The 16,020-nt window shown below is 43.9% G+C and overlaps 1 protein-coding gene and 3 non-coding genes across 5 annotated transcripts; all 4 read left to right on the top strand.

Moving 5' to 3' along the window:
• The first annotated feature begins 52 nt into the window (after positions 1-52).
• On the top strand, positions 53-15,896 carry TBRG4 (transforming growth factor beta regulator 4). 2 transcript variants are annotated; one of them, XM_074198223.1, is made up of 11 exons: positions 53-156; positions 2,686-3,162; positions 6,611-6,934; positions 8,021-8,192; positions 8,545-8,702; positions 9,223-9,333; positions 9,812-9,956; positions 10,299-10,541; positions 11,050-11,161; positions 11,280-11,394; positions 13,785-15,895. In XM_074198223.1, exons 2-11 carry the CDS (start codon positions 2,767-2,769, stop codon positions 13,884-13,886), a joined length of 1,878 nt encoding a protein of 625 aa, XP_074054324.1. In that variant the 5' UTR covers positions 53-156; positions 2,686-2,766; the 3' UTR covers positions 13,887-15,895. The 2 variants fall into 2 exon arrangements, with proteins under 2 accessions (XP_074054324.1, XP_074054325.1); XM_074198224.1 differs by lacking the exon at positions 53-156 and adding an exon at positions 413-516 and having other exon boundaries at positions 13,785-15,896.
• LOC141496725 (small nucleolar RNA SNORA5) lies at positions 7,569-7,705 on the top strand. The gene has a single exon (XR_012471127.1). It is a non-coding gene; the product is annotated as a small nucleolar RNA SNORA5 (small nucleolar RNA).
• On the top strand, positions 10,650-10,785 carry LOC141496727 (small nucleolar RNA SNORA5). The gene has a single exon (XR_012471129.1). It is a non-coding gene; the product is annotated as a small nucleolar RNA SNORA5 (small nucleolar RNA).
• Positions 11,502-11,640, top strand: LOC141496726 (small nucleolar RNA SNORA5). Its single transcript, XR_012471128.1, has one exon. It is a non-coding gene; the product is annotated as a small nucleolar RNA SNORA5 (small nucleolar RNA).
• Positions 15,897-16,020: the final 124 nt, after the last annotated feature.

Raw genomic sequence — 16,020 nt, 5'->3', positions numbered from 1 at the left:
TTCCGGCCGTCGCGCGGCCTGTGACGTCACGGGCGCGCCACCACTTCCGGCGGCTTCGCGATCGACCGGTATTTCCTTCTTCCCTCTAGTCGGCGCACGTCGCGTATGGAGGTCAGAGGCGGCGAAGGCCTCGGGGCGCTGCCCCTGGAGAGCCGGGTGCGTGCGGGCCTGAGGAAGGAGCCGGGGGTGAGGGGAAAGGGAGCCGGCAAGCGGTGGGACCAGGCCAAGGAGGCTGCGGGCGCGGGGGCGAGGCCCGAGGAGGAAAAGGCCGAGCCCACGGGCGACCCCGGAGCGAGGGCCCGCCGCCCGCCCCGGCCTCTCGGTCCCGCGTGCGTCCTCAGCTTCCGGGACTGCGGCCGCGTGGTGCCGGGGTGGGGGTGGGGCAGCTGCATGGTGGGCCACGTGGACCGAAGCCCACGCCCGCGGCCCCCCCGCGTGTTCGCGTGACCTTGAGCGGGACCCTCGGGCTCCCCGGACCCTGTGACCGCTGAGGGTACCCGAGGGCCAAGTTTAAAGGTGTGTAATATTCTCCCGCCCCCGGCGAGGCTTCAGTTTTACAAAGGGATGGGCGCCGCTCGGATGTGCCAAGGGCACCCACCGGAGGACCCGGTGCCAGAGGGAAGAAAGGGCGAGCAGGCTAGAAGGGGGTGCGGGGGGGGGCCCTGGAAGCCTCAGTGCAGGCTGGAGACAAAGCCAAGGTCATTTGGCCCAGCCTCCTTTTACAGAAAGGGAAGCCTAGGAAGTGGTCTATACGGGAATTCAAGTCTTAATTGGTTTCAGATCTAATACTCTTTCATTCTTGTTAGTTAATGTAAATAGAGTCTAAAATTTCTCAGAAAATCTAGTTTGCACATAATCGTGCTTTTTAGTGACAAAGGTAAGCACCCCCACCTTATCTTTTCCCCCAGAACTAGTCTGAGAGCAGTCTCTATCATCAGGGAACTTTAAAACCCAAATTCCAATTATTTGTATGTATATAATGGGGACTTATTTGTTCTTATATGCATCTGTTGGTTTTTTTTTATTTCAAACAGCTCATTTCAGGATTATGATCTGCATTCGGATTAACATAATTTTAAAATAGCTTTATGGAAAACATTTTAGTTGTAGATTAGACACTGTGCTTTTTCCTCTAGTCTGGGATATGACGCTATCCATCTTGAGTGATGGGCATCTGTGGGTTTCTTAGGCCAGGACTGGTCACAGTATCTATTTATTATGAGTTTAAATTCCAGCAAGGCTGAAGAGAAGAGGGAAATATGTAGGACAGGTGAAAAAGTGACTGTTGATTCAACAGGTTGATTACTTAGCTAATAGAAATCTTGAGCCAGCTCTTGTTGTAGAAAGGGCAATTTCATGCAATTCAGAAAGTACCTTGTGTAAAAGTATGGTTAGCTTTTATTCTTTTCTTTCATATCTCACTATCATAATATTAGAATTTTAGAGTTGGAGGGGATCTTAAACTATCAGATAATTCAAGCCATACCTGAAAGTAGAATCCTTCCTACAGCATAAGTAACAAGTGATCCTCTAGTATTTTGTGGAAAATTTTCCATAGTTTTTTAAACTACTCCCATTTTGACAGCTCTTGAACCTTTTAACACTCAGTTTCTGACCTGTGTGGCTAAGAACAAGTCTGATCTGTCTTCCACATGTTGTCTTTGTGGATATATTAAGATATTGCCTTGGGGCAGCTAGGTGGTACAGTGGATAGAGCATTGGCCCTGGAGTCAGGAGTATCTGAGTTCAAATCTGGCCTCAGACACTTAATAACTAGCTGTGTGGCCTTGGACAAGCCACTGAACCCCATGCAAAAAAAAAGACTTGCCTTTCATCTTTTATCTTAGCTTTTGTCTAAGATGAAGTGGTCACTTTCTCCCCAAGGTTCTCATAAAATCTTTTTTTGCTGGAAAAGCTATTAGGAATCAGATGATCTGGCGCTCTCTTACAGAAATTATATGAGGCTTAAAGTGAAAGACCTAGATCATAATCTATGCATCATGAGGCTCTTGGCTGTTCTGGGGTTTTTTTAGTCTAAATCCTAGGGGCCTCTCTCTCAGGTATAGCTCTTAATAAAAGTTGAATCAGACCCAACACATAATGTCATAGGGATAATAGGAACCCTAGCTAGAAGAAATCTAGTTTGACTTTCCCTATTTGAAATGAGGAAACAGCTGTACATTGGGCATGCTTAAACTTAAATATATGACAGTCTCTTTGCTCTTAAGCCCAGTATTGAATTCCATTATACTACATTGCCTCTGCCACTGTCCAGAAGAGGGTATCCTTAGAGAAACCTGGTAAAATAAGTAGTTAACCTGTTGAGATCAAGCAAGAAGCTCCTGTTCATGGCTGCATTTTCAGTAATTGAAAACAAACAAAAACCAGTTCCTACCTGCAACAAATTTACAGTCTACTTTGTGACATAAAACTATGGAAATAGATATTCAAAATATTAAATTACCAGATTGAGTATGATCATGTTCCAATATGTTTATAAAGGTAGTATTCTGTGTGCTTGGTATTGTTTGGTGGTGGTAATAAGAAAGGCTTCTTGGGGGAAAGAAGATATGAAAAATGGCCTTGAAACTCACCTTGTTAATGCTTAGATTTCAGGAATGGCACTGTAATGAATGTTAATCTTTTTTTGCATAATTTAGATCCTCTCCCCTCTTCCTTTAACAGGTCTTGAAGTGGCTTGAGTTGAATTGAAAGTGCTCCACTCCCCTTCAGCTTCATTGTCTCTGCCCAGACCCAGAGAGCATCATGGCATCTCGCCTGGTGCACCGCTGCCTTTGCCTCTTGGCTGCCCATCCAGCCTCACCTTTAACTGTAATGGGCAGACTAAGGCTGGCCAGGGCCCCCTGTAAGCTGATGACCACCACGCATGAATCCACTGCTTCGACTTTGGATAGCCTCTTAAATAAGGAGCAAGTGTTCACCCCCTACCCAGGTCCTCAAGAAGTTGACCGGCAGATTGAGAAGGCCACCACTCCCGAGGAAGTGCTAGATTTGCTTGATGGTCGACACAAGCTGCACCATAACCATAATGCTCTCATGGTGATTAAATTGTCTCGCCTCTTGGCTGATAAGCACCAGGACAGAGACTTATTCACCAAGGATGTTCGAGTTCAGAAACTCTTACGCACTGTTGACAGCCAGGTGGGTTGGCAGGGCATTTAGACCTTTAGTAAAAAAGTGAATCAGACAAAATATTTAATCTGTAGTACTCCTTTAGGTATTTGGGATTGCATGTTCAAGTAAAAACAGGGTCAGTCAGGGTAATAGTGGGACAAGAACTGATCATGCTTCTTTATATTCTCCACAGTGCCAAAATTCTGCTAGATGCTGAATTGATTAATTCTTGAGAAGATGTTTATCAGGGTCTTATGTTGTGCAGAGCAATATGCTGAGCACTGGGGGGAGATGGATAATAATCTGCCCTTGGGGAGCTTAGAATCTAAAAAATATATTATGCAATGTTCTTTGAGTAGCATGTACAGCCTTATACAGTGTGCTATATGAGGTGTGAAGGCTGGAGGGCCATGAGGTGTCATCTGAGATGAGGGTCAAAGCATAGGAAATCCTCAGGAGTGAGGACATATGGGGATCAGATAAGCCTTCATCATGAAAATAGCCTTTGAATTAAGCTTTAAAGGATTGTTAGAATTCAGCAGAAGAGGGAGAAGGACTTTTCACCATGAGGAAATAGTGTGAATAGTAGAGGTAGGAAAAGTCAAAGTATTTTAGAATAGTACTACTTAAGAGTAATTAGAGCTGGGTTGGGTAGGAGGCCCAGTGGGTAGACTGGCCCTGGAGTCAGGAGTACCTGAGTTCAAATTTGGCCTCAGACACTTAATAATTACCTAGCTTTGTGGACTTGGGCCAGCCACTTAACCCCATTGCCTTGCAAAAACAAAAAAAAACAACCTAAAAAAATGTAATTGGAGCAGGGGTTGGGAAACCTGACCCCCTCTATAGGGTGATAGGAAATAAAGCAGGAAATTTTAGAGTGGTTCAAGTTTGGACTGTTAGGCAAAGATTTCAACAGCAATGAAAAGTGATTAAATATTTTTTTAATTGTTTTCCCCAATCACATGCAAATGTAGTTTGTCAGCATTCATCCTTTTGCAAGATTATGAGTTCCACATTTTTTTTTTACCACCTCTCCCCTTGGCATGCATTCAGACTCCATGGGGGGTTTTTGTTTTCTTTTTAAGGTTTTTGCAAGGCAAACGGGGTTAAGTGGCTTGCCCAAGGCCACACAGCTAGGTAGTTATTAAGTGTCTGAGACCGGATTTGAACCTAGGTACTTCTGACTCCAAAGCCGGTGCTTTATCCACTACGCCACCTAGCCACCCCTCCATAGTTTTTCTCTGGATATGGATAGCATTTTCCTTAACAGGTCTCTCAGGATTGTCCTTGATCACTGAACTGCTGAGAGGAACTGCATCCAACATAGTTACTGATCATCTCTCAATGTTGTTATTGTGTAGTGTTCTCTTGGTTCTATTCACTTCATTCAGCATCAGTTCATGCAAGTCCTTCTGTGCTTCCAAGGCTACTCATGATTTTTTTTACAGAACAGTAGTACTCCATAATATTCATATATTATCCATACTTGTACAGCTATTCCACAATTGATAAACATTCCAGTTCTTTGTCACTTCAAAAAGAAGTTATAAATATTTTTTGAACATTACCTTAAATATTTTTTGAACATTGATATAACCCAAGTGTTTGCACAAGATTTGTAGGGTCTTAAAGAGTGGAAATAGGAAGACCAATTAATCGTTACTGCATAGGGAGGCAGCTAGGTGGCGCAGTGGATAGAGCACTGACCCCAGAGTCAGGAGGACATGAGTTCAAATATGACCTCAGGTACATACTTACTCAACTGTATGACCTTAGGCAAGTCACTTAACCCCATTGCCTTGCCAAAAAAAAGTTACTGCATAGTCCAAGCAATTGGTGATGAGGACCTTTATTAAGGTGTTGGTGGTAAGAATGTAGAAGGATGTAAGATGGGGACATAGCAACATGATTTGGTAACTAACTGTAAAAGAGGAAGGAGTAAAGGAAGACTCAAGGAGAACATAGATGTAAATAGTAAGAAAGGATGAGTTAGGAGAAAGGATATTGAGTACATATCATAGATTCCTTTGGCAATCTGATGAAGTTTATGGACTCCTCAGTATGGGATTTTGGGGGGCATCAATAGATAGAATTAAATAAACCAATTAAAATTCTATAATCAAAATATTGAAAAAAGAAAAAATACAAATTAATAAATCCTTGGGTAGATAGTAAAGCCAGGAGAGTATGGTATTTATGAAGCCACAGGATAGAGTATCCATAGTAAGGTAACAGTATCAGATGCAGCAATTCAAGGAGGACATGAAATAATGTGGGTTAAAAGGGATCTTTATAGATCTTCTAGTCAGTGCTGTTAACTTTAAAACAGAAGAAAAAGGTGCAGAGGTTCAATGACCTTCACAGGAAAGTAACATCCAAGAATTTAACTAAAGCTAATTCTAAATACAGTTGCATCCAGAAAAAAAGTATTAAATTGAGCAATTCATAGGTCATTAGTAAATTTAGGATCAAAAATTTTAATAGACTGAAGATTGGAAACTGGATTGCAAGAAGTTGAGAAAAGATAATGGATTGTGAGGATAAGAAGTTACCAGAAAAGAATTAAAAATTGAGGGGATGTCTATCCATTGGGGAATGGCTGAACAAGTTGTGTTATATGTATGTGATGGAATGCTATTATTCTATTAGAAATCAGGAGGGATGGGAATTCAGGGAAGCCTGGAGGGATTTGCATGAACTGATGCTGAGCGAGATGAGCAGAACCAGAAAAACATTGTACACTCTTAACAGCAACATGGGGGCAATGATTAACCTTGATGTACACACTTATTTCATCATTGCAACAATCAGGGACAATTTTGGGCTGTCTGTGATGGAGAATACCATCTGTATTCAGAGAAAGAACTAAGAGTTTAAACAAAGACCAAAAATGATCACCTTCAATTTAAAAAAAAAAATGTCTTAGTATTATATAATTTTGCCGTCTCTCATATTTCATTTCTTCCTCAAGGGTATGTTTTTTCTCTAAACACATTCAGTTTTGATCAGTGCATATCAAGGAAATGTATAGATCAAATTGCCTTGGAGGAAAGGGGAAAACTTGTAATATTCAAAACCTTAACCAAAAAATGATAGGTAGAAACTACTATTGTACACAATGGGAGAACAAACTGGGCAGAAGTCTTTTTAAAGGTATTAAGAGACCCAGTATATTTCTAGGAAAACGGGAAGGAGAAAGTGTGTGTGTGTGTGTGTGTGTTTAACAGTTTAAAGACCTTGGTTAGACCTGGTAAATAGCATTCTGGGGTTAGAGGGTGGGGTGGAGGTGATTATTCTAAGATTGGGAAGATAAGTTAGGATCAGATGGTGAAGGATTTTAAAAACCTACAGGAGTTGTATTTGATTTCAAGAAATACAAACAGCTATAGGATCTTCTCACTATTACAATGTGCTTTCCAGTTGCTTTTAATTTTATTTCATACTGGAAAGTTATTTTTTTCCTTCCTTGGACCAGGTATCCTCAATATGGCATGGAACCCTTATGAGCTTGCTCCGGAGCCTGTACACATTACAACTTCCCGAGAATTTCAAGCCCCTTCGATCTGTGGAGCAAGAGGTTAGGTGGCGGCTTCGCCGAGTTAAGTATAAGAACCTGGTTTTTCTGGCAGAGAGGAGCATCCCCTACATGCAGGAGCAGTCCTCAAAGGAGCTCCTGACTGAATTATTGATGTACTTGGAGCGACGCTGGACAGAGATTGAGGACTGCCGCACCGTGGTGATCCTCATGACCAAAGCAGGGCACCTCTCAGAGGCACTGATGGACCGTCTAGAGGACAAGGTACTGAAGTTCATGTTTTCCTTCCCTGAGGTTGTTCAGCTTTCATTTATATAAGGACTTTAGGGAAAGTAGATGCAGTTCAGAGCTTGCCAAGCTGTGTTTTTCTTCCTTCCTTGCTCCAGGTTACATACCCTCTGTGGCAGAAACTGTAGTGTTCTTCACCTTAGCATCTCAGCACATATTCCCAGATGACATAAGTCTATGATACAAGCAGCAAAGCATTCTGAGAAATGGTGGGTTTGGACTAAATTACCTCTGTAGTCCTTTCCACTTCTGAATCTGTTAATATTCATAATTTCCTGTTGAGCTAGATTTGGGTTTGTGTTGCCTGTGGGAGTGGGAGATTAAGAATCTGCATCCCTGGCAGAGGGTCAGCCAACTCCTGGTTAGGGTTTTTTCCCTTCATAAGTTTCTATGTTTTTAGAGGATTTTTTTTTTCAAAGCAATTTCCATTCCAGTATCTAAGGTAATCTCACTAATAATGAGGTAGTAGGAAAGAAGCTACCCTTAGCTGACAATAAGTAGTTTGAAGAAATAGTATACCCAAGGTCCTCCATAAAGTTGGAGTCAGTGCTAAGCTTTCCTAAACTTAGGACTCTTTAATTCCTAGTCCCCTGTACTTGGATCTGTCCTTTGCAGCCTCGTCAAATTCAGCACCTGCCTCTGTCCATGGCAAGAGCTGGCCCAAAAGGCTGCCACAGAAACACTGTGGTTCATGGGCCCTGTGTCCTGCTTTCTGGGACCTGGGGATAAGTTTGGCTACAGACACTGAATTTCTACCAGCATTCTTCCCCTCAAGAATCTGGTTTTCAGATCCTCAGCAGCTTTAGGTGTTCTGAGACTTCACTAGTTTTTCATGATGGAAGGGTCTTGCATGTAAGAATCTGACTCAGTTCATGCACATTAACTGTCCCATAGGGATTAGCCCATCTCTTGGGGCAGTTCCTTTGGGGTGGGGGGTTGGGGGGAATCAGTGTTTGGGGTGCTGGATTGAGACCAACTCTCTAGCTCCTCCCCCCATCTTGGTGCAGCAGAGAATGGCAGCTGCCCAGCTAGCTGACCTCCCTGGGTGGCTGTGGTTGACAGTTCCTGGAGCTGGCAGAGCAGTTTGGCCCTGAGGACCTACGGAAAGTGATGCTGACCCTGGCTTCTCAGAACCGGCGGTCAGTGCCCTTACTTCGGGCCATCTCCTATCATCTGGCTCAGAAACCTTTTACCTTGACAAGAGGAATGCTTATTGACTTTGCATATGCCTATGGTAAGACAAAGAAAGTGACTAGGAGGGCAAGGAATTTAGGGGCCTTGTCATTTATCCCTAATTCCCTTGTGTCTTTTCTCTTTGTCCAGTCAGTATTTGTGCCCACCTCTCTGACATCTGTTGACCTAGGGCACTACAGAAACACTGTAGCACTTGGCCACCACATATCCCTCTCCCTTTGATGGGGAGAAACTCTTAGAGACACTGGCAGTTCTGGTTTGGGGGGTAGGCTGAGGTTCCCAAGGTCTGGGAGGTGGCTTGGCTAACTGATGCTAAGGAATCCCCAGCTCCTTTCTTCCCCTATTCCCTCAGGGCCTGCATTAAGCTCACTTTAGTCTGCTTTGTCCTAAAGGAAAACTAAACTTCCACCAAACTCAGATATTCCAGAAGCTTGCGGCTGAACTGCTGCCCCAGGTGTCTGCCATGACTTCCAGTGATATAACACAGTGCTCTAAGTCCTTTGCCTTCCTCAAGTGGCTCAACTTGCCCCTTTTTGAAGCCTTTGCCCAGGTAAGCAGGGGTCACAGAGACTAGAGAGCTCCCCCACCCCAGGACTAAGTAGGTACATTTCAGATAATGCCATTTATATAAAACCTGAAAGGGTTTGTGGGCCAGCCTGGTTTAGAGATTGAATAGAAAGTGTTCTTTAAAGATTTCTTCATGTACAACTATATGAAATATCTCTTCTAAACAGATACAAAGCCATTAGTCACAGGGCCTTTAGAACCTTAACTGTTAACAGACCCAGGTCAGCCCCTTATTCACACAGCTCCTTGCAGGGATTGTGAGCCCAAGATCTAATGACTGTGGTATAGATATATTCTTGTGTCACTGGGAAGCTGTCACTTCTGAAAGCCATAGGACTTGGGTGTTTGGGGAGTGAGTCGTGTTCTCAGAACAGAATAGATCCATTACCTTGGCAAGTACCCTTGTTGTAAAATAATGGAGTAAGGAATGAGAGGCTTGGACTGGGCTAGGAAACAAATGGGTAGCATCTTTTCTTCTTTACCCTCCCTCTTCTGGTCCCCAGTACATCCTGAACAAGGAAGACAGCTTCACCCCACTCCAGCTGAGCAACATGATCCTGGCATTTGCTCGCCTGAACTTCCATCCTGAGCAAGAAGATCAGTTGTTCAGTTTGGTATGGCTTTTTCCTACCCCCCCCCCCCTTTTCCCTTTCCTGGAGGGGGCACTAGAAAACGGGATCAGGGAGTGGGCACATAATGGAGTTTTATACTACGGATCAATGGAGCAGTGGTGACTTTTGAGTAGGGGGGAAGAGTTGAACAGAAGAAAGACTTCCATTATCTTCATTTCCCTTATAAACAGTTAAAAACTCAAATCTTGTGGACATGTAGAAAGGACATTAGAAGGGGGAAAGTGGGTGCTGGGGGGAAATACTCTTGAGAAACTGGCAATGTCCAAGAAGCAGGGAGCAAGTAATCTGTTCAACTGCTTTAGGTCTCTCTAAACTTGAAATAGGGTGCACAATGAAAAAAAGTATGTGACTTAGAAAGAAATGGCTGACTCCTAGGTCATGTAATGGATTTTCTGCCCTGGGAGAGCTGGCTACTGAGTGAGAGAGAGAGAGAGCACCTCACACCTGTTCCCTTCCCCAGGTACACAGGAAGCTGGAGCCAGAGCTGTCCAAATTGAACCCCTCCGTGCAAGTTGATGTGGTGTGGTCCCTTTGTATACTACAGCAAGTACAGAAGGCTCAGCTTCAACAAGTTCTTTGCCAGGACTTTCACAGCCAGTTTCTAGGTGAGGGATTGAAGAGCTGAGAAAGAATGGTTGAGGGAAATAGAACTTGGGCCTCTCTTCTCTTTTCATTCTCCCTCTTGAACTGCCATAGAACAGGATGAAATTCAATCCTGACAGATGATCTTATCCTTACTGTGGAAAATTGCCTTCATTGTTCTCAGAGTTTGCTGGGATTGCTTCTGGGCCATGTGTCTCCCCACGTGGCCTAGGGTAGGAGCTGTGCTCCAGGCTTTCCATCTTGCTCTTCCTCCATCCTTGACTTCCCTCTGATAAGCTGCACTCTCTTGAGTGAACATTTCCTGTAATGTCCTTCCTTTGAATGTGGCTCTGTTCTGTTTGCAGGTGGCAAGTTTCCTCAGAACCAAAACACCTGTCAGAAGCTGATCCACATCAATGCAAGCGCTCTACTGGAGCATCCCGAGTACACTGGGCCATTCCTGCCAACAGTGGCCCTCCGCCCCCAACAGTCCGCAAACAGGAAGATGACACCCATGCAGAAAGATCTGCAGGACATACTGAAAGGGTGGCTGGGGAGCGAGGACAAGGCCCGTTTTGGAGAGACCACTCAGTATGGCTGGGAAGTAGGTGAGCAGCCTGCCCAGTATCCTCCCCACCCTGTACTGGACTCAAATCTGAACTTCCCCAGAGAACTCCTAGAGGTTCTGTTGAAATCCTGGATTCTTTGTCTAGTTCTGCAGTTGCGTCAAATTCAGCACCTGCCCATTCATGGCAAGAGCTGGCCCAAACAGCTGCCACAGCAACACTGGAGCTCATGGGCCCCAAGTCCCTCTTCCTGGGGCTTGGGGATAAAATCTTGCTGCAAACACTGGTCCAGTCAATGGTCAAGACATTTTCCTCAGTTTCTTTTTGTTTTCCATTTTGCTCTGTCTTCAGATAATCTGTCTAATTCATCTGTAGTTTGGTCAGATCACTAAGGCACAGTCCATCCTGGCTGCCATTTTCTGTGTTCCTAACACTATTCAGAATAACCTGAATCTGGATTTTGATCTCAAATGAAGCCCCAACTTACTGACTATATTGCTTCTTGACACTTCTATTCCCATCCTCATCTCCCCTGTTTCCTAATATCCAGATGCAGAGTTGGTTCTTGATGCGGACAATCAGCCTCTGCCTGTGAAGAACTTCTTGGCACCTCACCTGGCTCAGCCGGCTGGAACTCAGCCTTTGCCCCCTGGGGCCAAGAGGTAAACGGTTCTTCCAAACCCTAGGAAAGGGGAGGGCTGAGCCCATACTGGTACACAGCTGCCTTCTGGACTTTTCTGTTTTTTTCCTTTTGATCTTCCTATTCCTACCTGTCTCTAGGTTGGTTTTTCTGCGTTGGGAATTTCCAAATTTCACCAGCCGGAGCAAGGATCTGCTGGGTCGGTTTGTTATGGCCAGACGCCACCTTCGGGCTGCAGGCCTCCTGGTGGTGGAGGTGAGTACTGAATATGGGTGTAGCCTCCGTGTGGATCCTCCATGGGCTGCCAGAGGAGGAAGGAGAGACAAGAGGATGGGAGACATGCTAAAATTACCTTTCTGATTTGCAGCTGTGTCAAATTCAGCACCTGCCCCTGTTTATGGCAAGAGCTGGCCCAAACAGCTGCCACAGCAACACTGGAGCTCATGGGCCCCAAGTCCCTCCTCCTGGGGCTTGGGGATAAAAACCTTGCTGCAGACACTGGGCTGGACTAGGTGTGGCCCCTCTCCTGCCATTTTCTTTTAATTAGCTGACTGTTCTGCTTTCTTTATACCTCTCTTACTTTTCCAGTAGTATTGTTTCTATAGCTATAGTATGCCTGGTGGATGTGTCATTCATTTCACCCTAAGCTGAAGGGACCTTTACTTTTAGTCCACTGTAGTAAAAAAGAACAAATGTGGAGCTAGAGGTCAGCTAGTGGTCAGAAAGGAAAACAGTTTTTCATCCAGTTCTGTCATGTTATGAGATCCACACAAAGTCCTTATGAAAAATTAAAAAGTGAAAGAGATTGCCTCTAATTAAAGGAATGGATAAAGGAGTAAGGTTGGCTCTTGAAAACCAACAGATGGGGGCAGCTAGGTGGCGAAATGGATAAAGCACCAGCCTTGGAGTCAGGAGTACCTGGGTTCAAATCCAGTCTCGCACGCGCTCGCTCTCTCTCTCTCTCTCCCTCTCTCTCTCTCTCCCTCTCTCCCTCCCTCTCTCCCTCCCTCTCCCCCTCTCTCCCCCTCCCTCCCTCTCTCCTCTTCTCTTCTCTCTCTCCCTCCCCCCTCCTTGTTTTCCTTCCAGACCTTCCTTCACCTGGTTGTAATTGTTTTGCCGTGAGAATTTGACTAAGGTCAACTTTTGTTGCACTCTAAACAGGAAGGTCTTGGTTCAGAACTTCACATTAGGAAGATTACTTGGGCATAACAGGAGAAACTAGAGGCAGGGAGGCTACTTAGGGAGGCTGTGTGCTGCTGCTGAGACCCTTGATGGGGGGGAGGGGAAAGTGCCCTTTTACCACCACCACCACCCACAGCTTTTAAGAGGTGTTTTTAGAAATGAAATCAGTGAGATTTGCTACCAAGCTTGAATGAAGTGAAGAAGGGAGGGTTTGGAAAATCATAAATAACTCTGAATTTCAAGTCTTGGTGACTTGGAATGACAGTGCCATAAAAATAAAGAATTTAGGAGCAAGTAGTTTTGAAGAGAGGATGTTTATTGTGTATATTGAGATTGAAGTGATAATTATCTATATGGAGGTATGTTTGTCCAGGAAATAGATTTGTAAGTCACCAGCACAGATGTCATGGATAAAGCCATTAAGTAATGAGGTTAACAAGAAAAAAGAAAAGCATGCCAGGGACAGAATACCTTAGGTCAGTGACTTTTCTAGGTGCCAAGATTATTTGGAAGACAAAGAAGGAAGTGTAATCTACAAAATCAAATAGAGGGCATTAAGGATAAGTACAACAACATAAAAGAACCATTTTAGGATTTGCAGTAAAGATTAGATAGGTGACATTGAGGAAAATTGAATACTAGAGAGGAAGTGTAGAGGTAGCTGATTTTGATAGAGCCATTTTGTCAATTCCTACTCCATGGCCCTATTTGAGGTTTCCTTGGCAAAGATACAATTATGGTTTTTCATTTCTTTCTCCAGCTCATTTTACAATTGAGGAAACTGAGGCAAACAGGGTCACAAAGTTAGAAAGTGTTTCAGGGCTAGATTCTTGGTTCCAGGCCTGTGTCATCTAGCTACTGTAGTGTGGGTGGGAGGGGCTACTTTTCCCTAGAAATTTGGGAGTAAGTGGACAGCTGTCTTGGCATATTAGAGTGCTGGACAGATTTGGTCCAAATTTGTGATCCTTTGTTCAACGGAAGGCCTTTTTGTTTGTTTTTAGCAAAGTGGAGGCCTGAGCATTTGTAGGCTTTCCTGTAATGTTACAGGAGCCTGGTAAGATAATTGCTAGGGACAGGAAAGGGTGAGAGCCACAACATGAGGGCACAAATCAAGTAGTTAACTTTGAAAAGGAAAACCATGGGGTTATTCTCTGAAGCCAGAGAAGGACTGAAAGAGGTTCAGATGAACAGAGGGAAGAGTTGAGAGACCAGCAGGCTCTCCACAGGAGAACTCTTGCCTTTTGACAATCTGATTCTATTCCCAACCTGCGCTTGAATGTTTCCTCTACCTAGAGCACAAGGGTCATAGTTAGATTGGACAAGGGGCCTTTGAAGAACTAGTATTGACTAGCTCTCATGGATACTCATGCTGTCACTTTACAGAAGATAGCTCTTCCCTTGGCAGAGCTGCTGGGGCTAGGGAGTACCTGTTCTTCATCCTGACCTCTGTTTGACCTTCACAGGTCCCATACTACGAATGGCTGGAGCTGAAGTCTGAATGGCAGAAGGGTGCCTACCTCAAGGACAAGATGGGAAAGGCTGTGGCAGAGGACTTGGCCAAGTGACCTTCCTTTTGCAGCAGATCAGCTTGTGTTGAATGAAGAAAGAATTTGTGCATCTGAAGCCTGCCAAGGACATGCCTGGGCCCTAGATGCTGGTTGGTTTGGAGGCCTTCTCCTTAATGTCCTGGCTTCCTGCTGCTACTGAATTGGGGTTATTGGCTAATCCAGTCTTGGGGGGGGGTGTAATTTACCTGCATTCCCCTAATAAAGGTTTCCCTCTGAGCTGTGAATCTGGGGCCATGAGTTGTAGGGATTGAGGAAGGAAGACTGCCATGGTGCACTCATTGATGTAAGGTTGTTACTCCCACTGACAGAAGGATGCATTTAGAAGAGCTAGGCAGTGCTGGAGTCAGGAAGACTTCAAGTGAAATGCAGTCTCAGATACTTTATAGCTTTGTGAACTTGGGCACAAATCATAAGACCTCAGTTACTCATCTGTAAAATAGGTATAATAATACCAGCCCTACCCAGTTTGTGAAGTGCTGTGCATTGTCCTTCATATGTAGTAAGCACTTTACAATAAACGTTGCTTCTCACCCCTTTCATGAAGTACACAAGGCAGGAGCAGTTTTCCACCCATATCTTTCTGTGGGCACTTCCCTGGTTGTATCCATTCAGACCCATAATAGGTACTAGAGGGAGCAAGATTAGGGCCCAGATAGAGGAAACCTCAATCCAGGACAAGCATTCAGAATTTTAAGATGAACTAATAGGCACAAAATAATTTCCCTCCATCTAAAAAGTGGAGAAATTGGACTTGGAAATCCTGATGTCCCTTATAGATCTGAGACCCGACTGAATTTTTGTCCTGGTTCTAAGTATTGTCAAAAGGAAAAAATACTAGGCAGATTTCAGAAATGATTATTTAATTTGACCTATTAAAGCATTTCTGGCTTGATTGGACTACACCCTCCTCCCCTCCATGCCCTTGGTTTGGACTGCCTCAACACAATAGGAAATATGGGCATCTCAAATAATAAAAGGGTTGTAAATGTGTTAAAATGTTAGTTTCCTGGATCCCTCTCATCATTGTTTCCTGGAGTAAATAAAAATTATTTTGAGAAAAACATTTTAATCCATTCTCGGTGGATGGACAAAGAAGCAGCTACCATTTTCATGGGGCAAGAGCCTAATCTCTTTCCCCTGGGAAACCTTCCCTTTCCCCCCACCTGTCAGGATTTTAGGTTAATGAAATATTTTCAATTTTGATATAAAAGGTTTCATGAATGCTTTCCACAGCAAAGAAGCTTATTTCCCTACCTAGTAGGGAAGCCTACTAGTTTAGTCTACCTCCTGCACAGATTTTATATATTCTGAGACACCTTAGGAAAGCTTTGAAAAAAAAATTTGAATTTTTCTGTTTAAGGTATTGAGGAAAATTGGAGCTATTTCCCTCCAGGAAACAAATTGGGGGACTGATTGCAAAAAACTGACCTGTAATAAATAGTATGTATTTAAATGGCCCTTTTCTATAAAACTACCTGTGTTTCTCTGCCTCATAACATGGTAAGGATTTGTAAACTGCTCACTAAGAAGTGATTAACACAAACTCACAGTTTAAATGAAAAACAGACTTGTACTCAAGTCCCTGGCTTCAAAGTCCACCTGACTAGGATGAAGTCAGAGAAAACTGAACATGGTGCAGGACCTGGGCCTTTAATTGGCTCTCTGGGGATTGTTGATTTGTCTTCTCTGTCCTTGTTTGGTTATTGTCTTCTGGATAGAAGTGATGTTACTGTTAAAAAAAAATCCCCTTGGTAATCTCAGAGACTCATGAAAATATGCAAGGGATGTAAATCTAGATCTATCAGATGCCTTAAAACTCTCCTAAACCAGTTACCCTATAAAATTGAATGCAATAAACTATCCTCCTTCATCTTGTTGCTTAAAAGACCACTGAAGATGACTTGTATGGGCTTGTATTAGGTGAGGGTATATAGGTATTGAAATGAATGAAACATCACTGGGGACTGGGTTTTTGTTGTGGGTGGTTATTTGTGTGGGACTTGGACTGAGCTTTGGAGGTGGAGGAAAGGGGCATTGCAGCTGGGGGGGATGGAGGAGAGATGATTTATTCTGAAAGGCTAATGGCAGGAACATCAATCTGGTTATTGAATCTTGGTTGCTATTTCAGCTT

This window comes from Macrotis lagotis, chromosome 8 (assembly GCF_037893015.1).
Source record: "Macrotis lagotis isolate mMagLag1 chromosome 8, bilby.v1.9.chrom.fasta, whole genome shotgun sequence".
NCBI classification, from domain to species: domain Eukaryota; kingdom Metazoa; phylum Chordata; class Mammalia; order Peramelemorphia; family Peramelidae; genus Macrotis; species Macrotis lagotis.
Note: the sequence above shows the minus strand (reverse complement) of the source record. Positions and strands in the feature narration are given on the sequence as shown.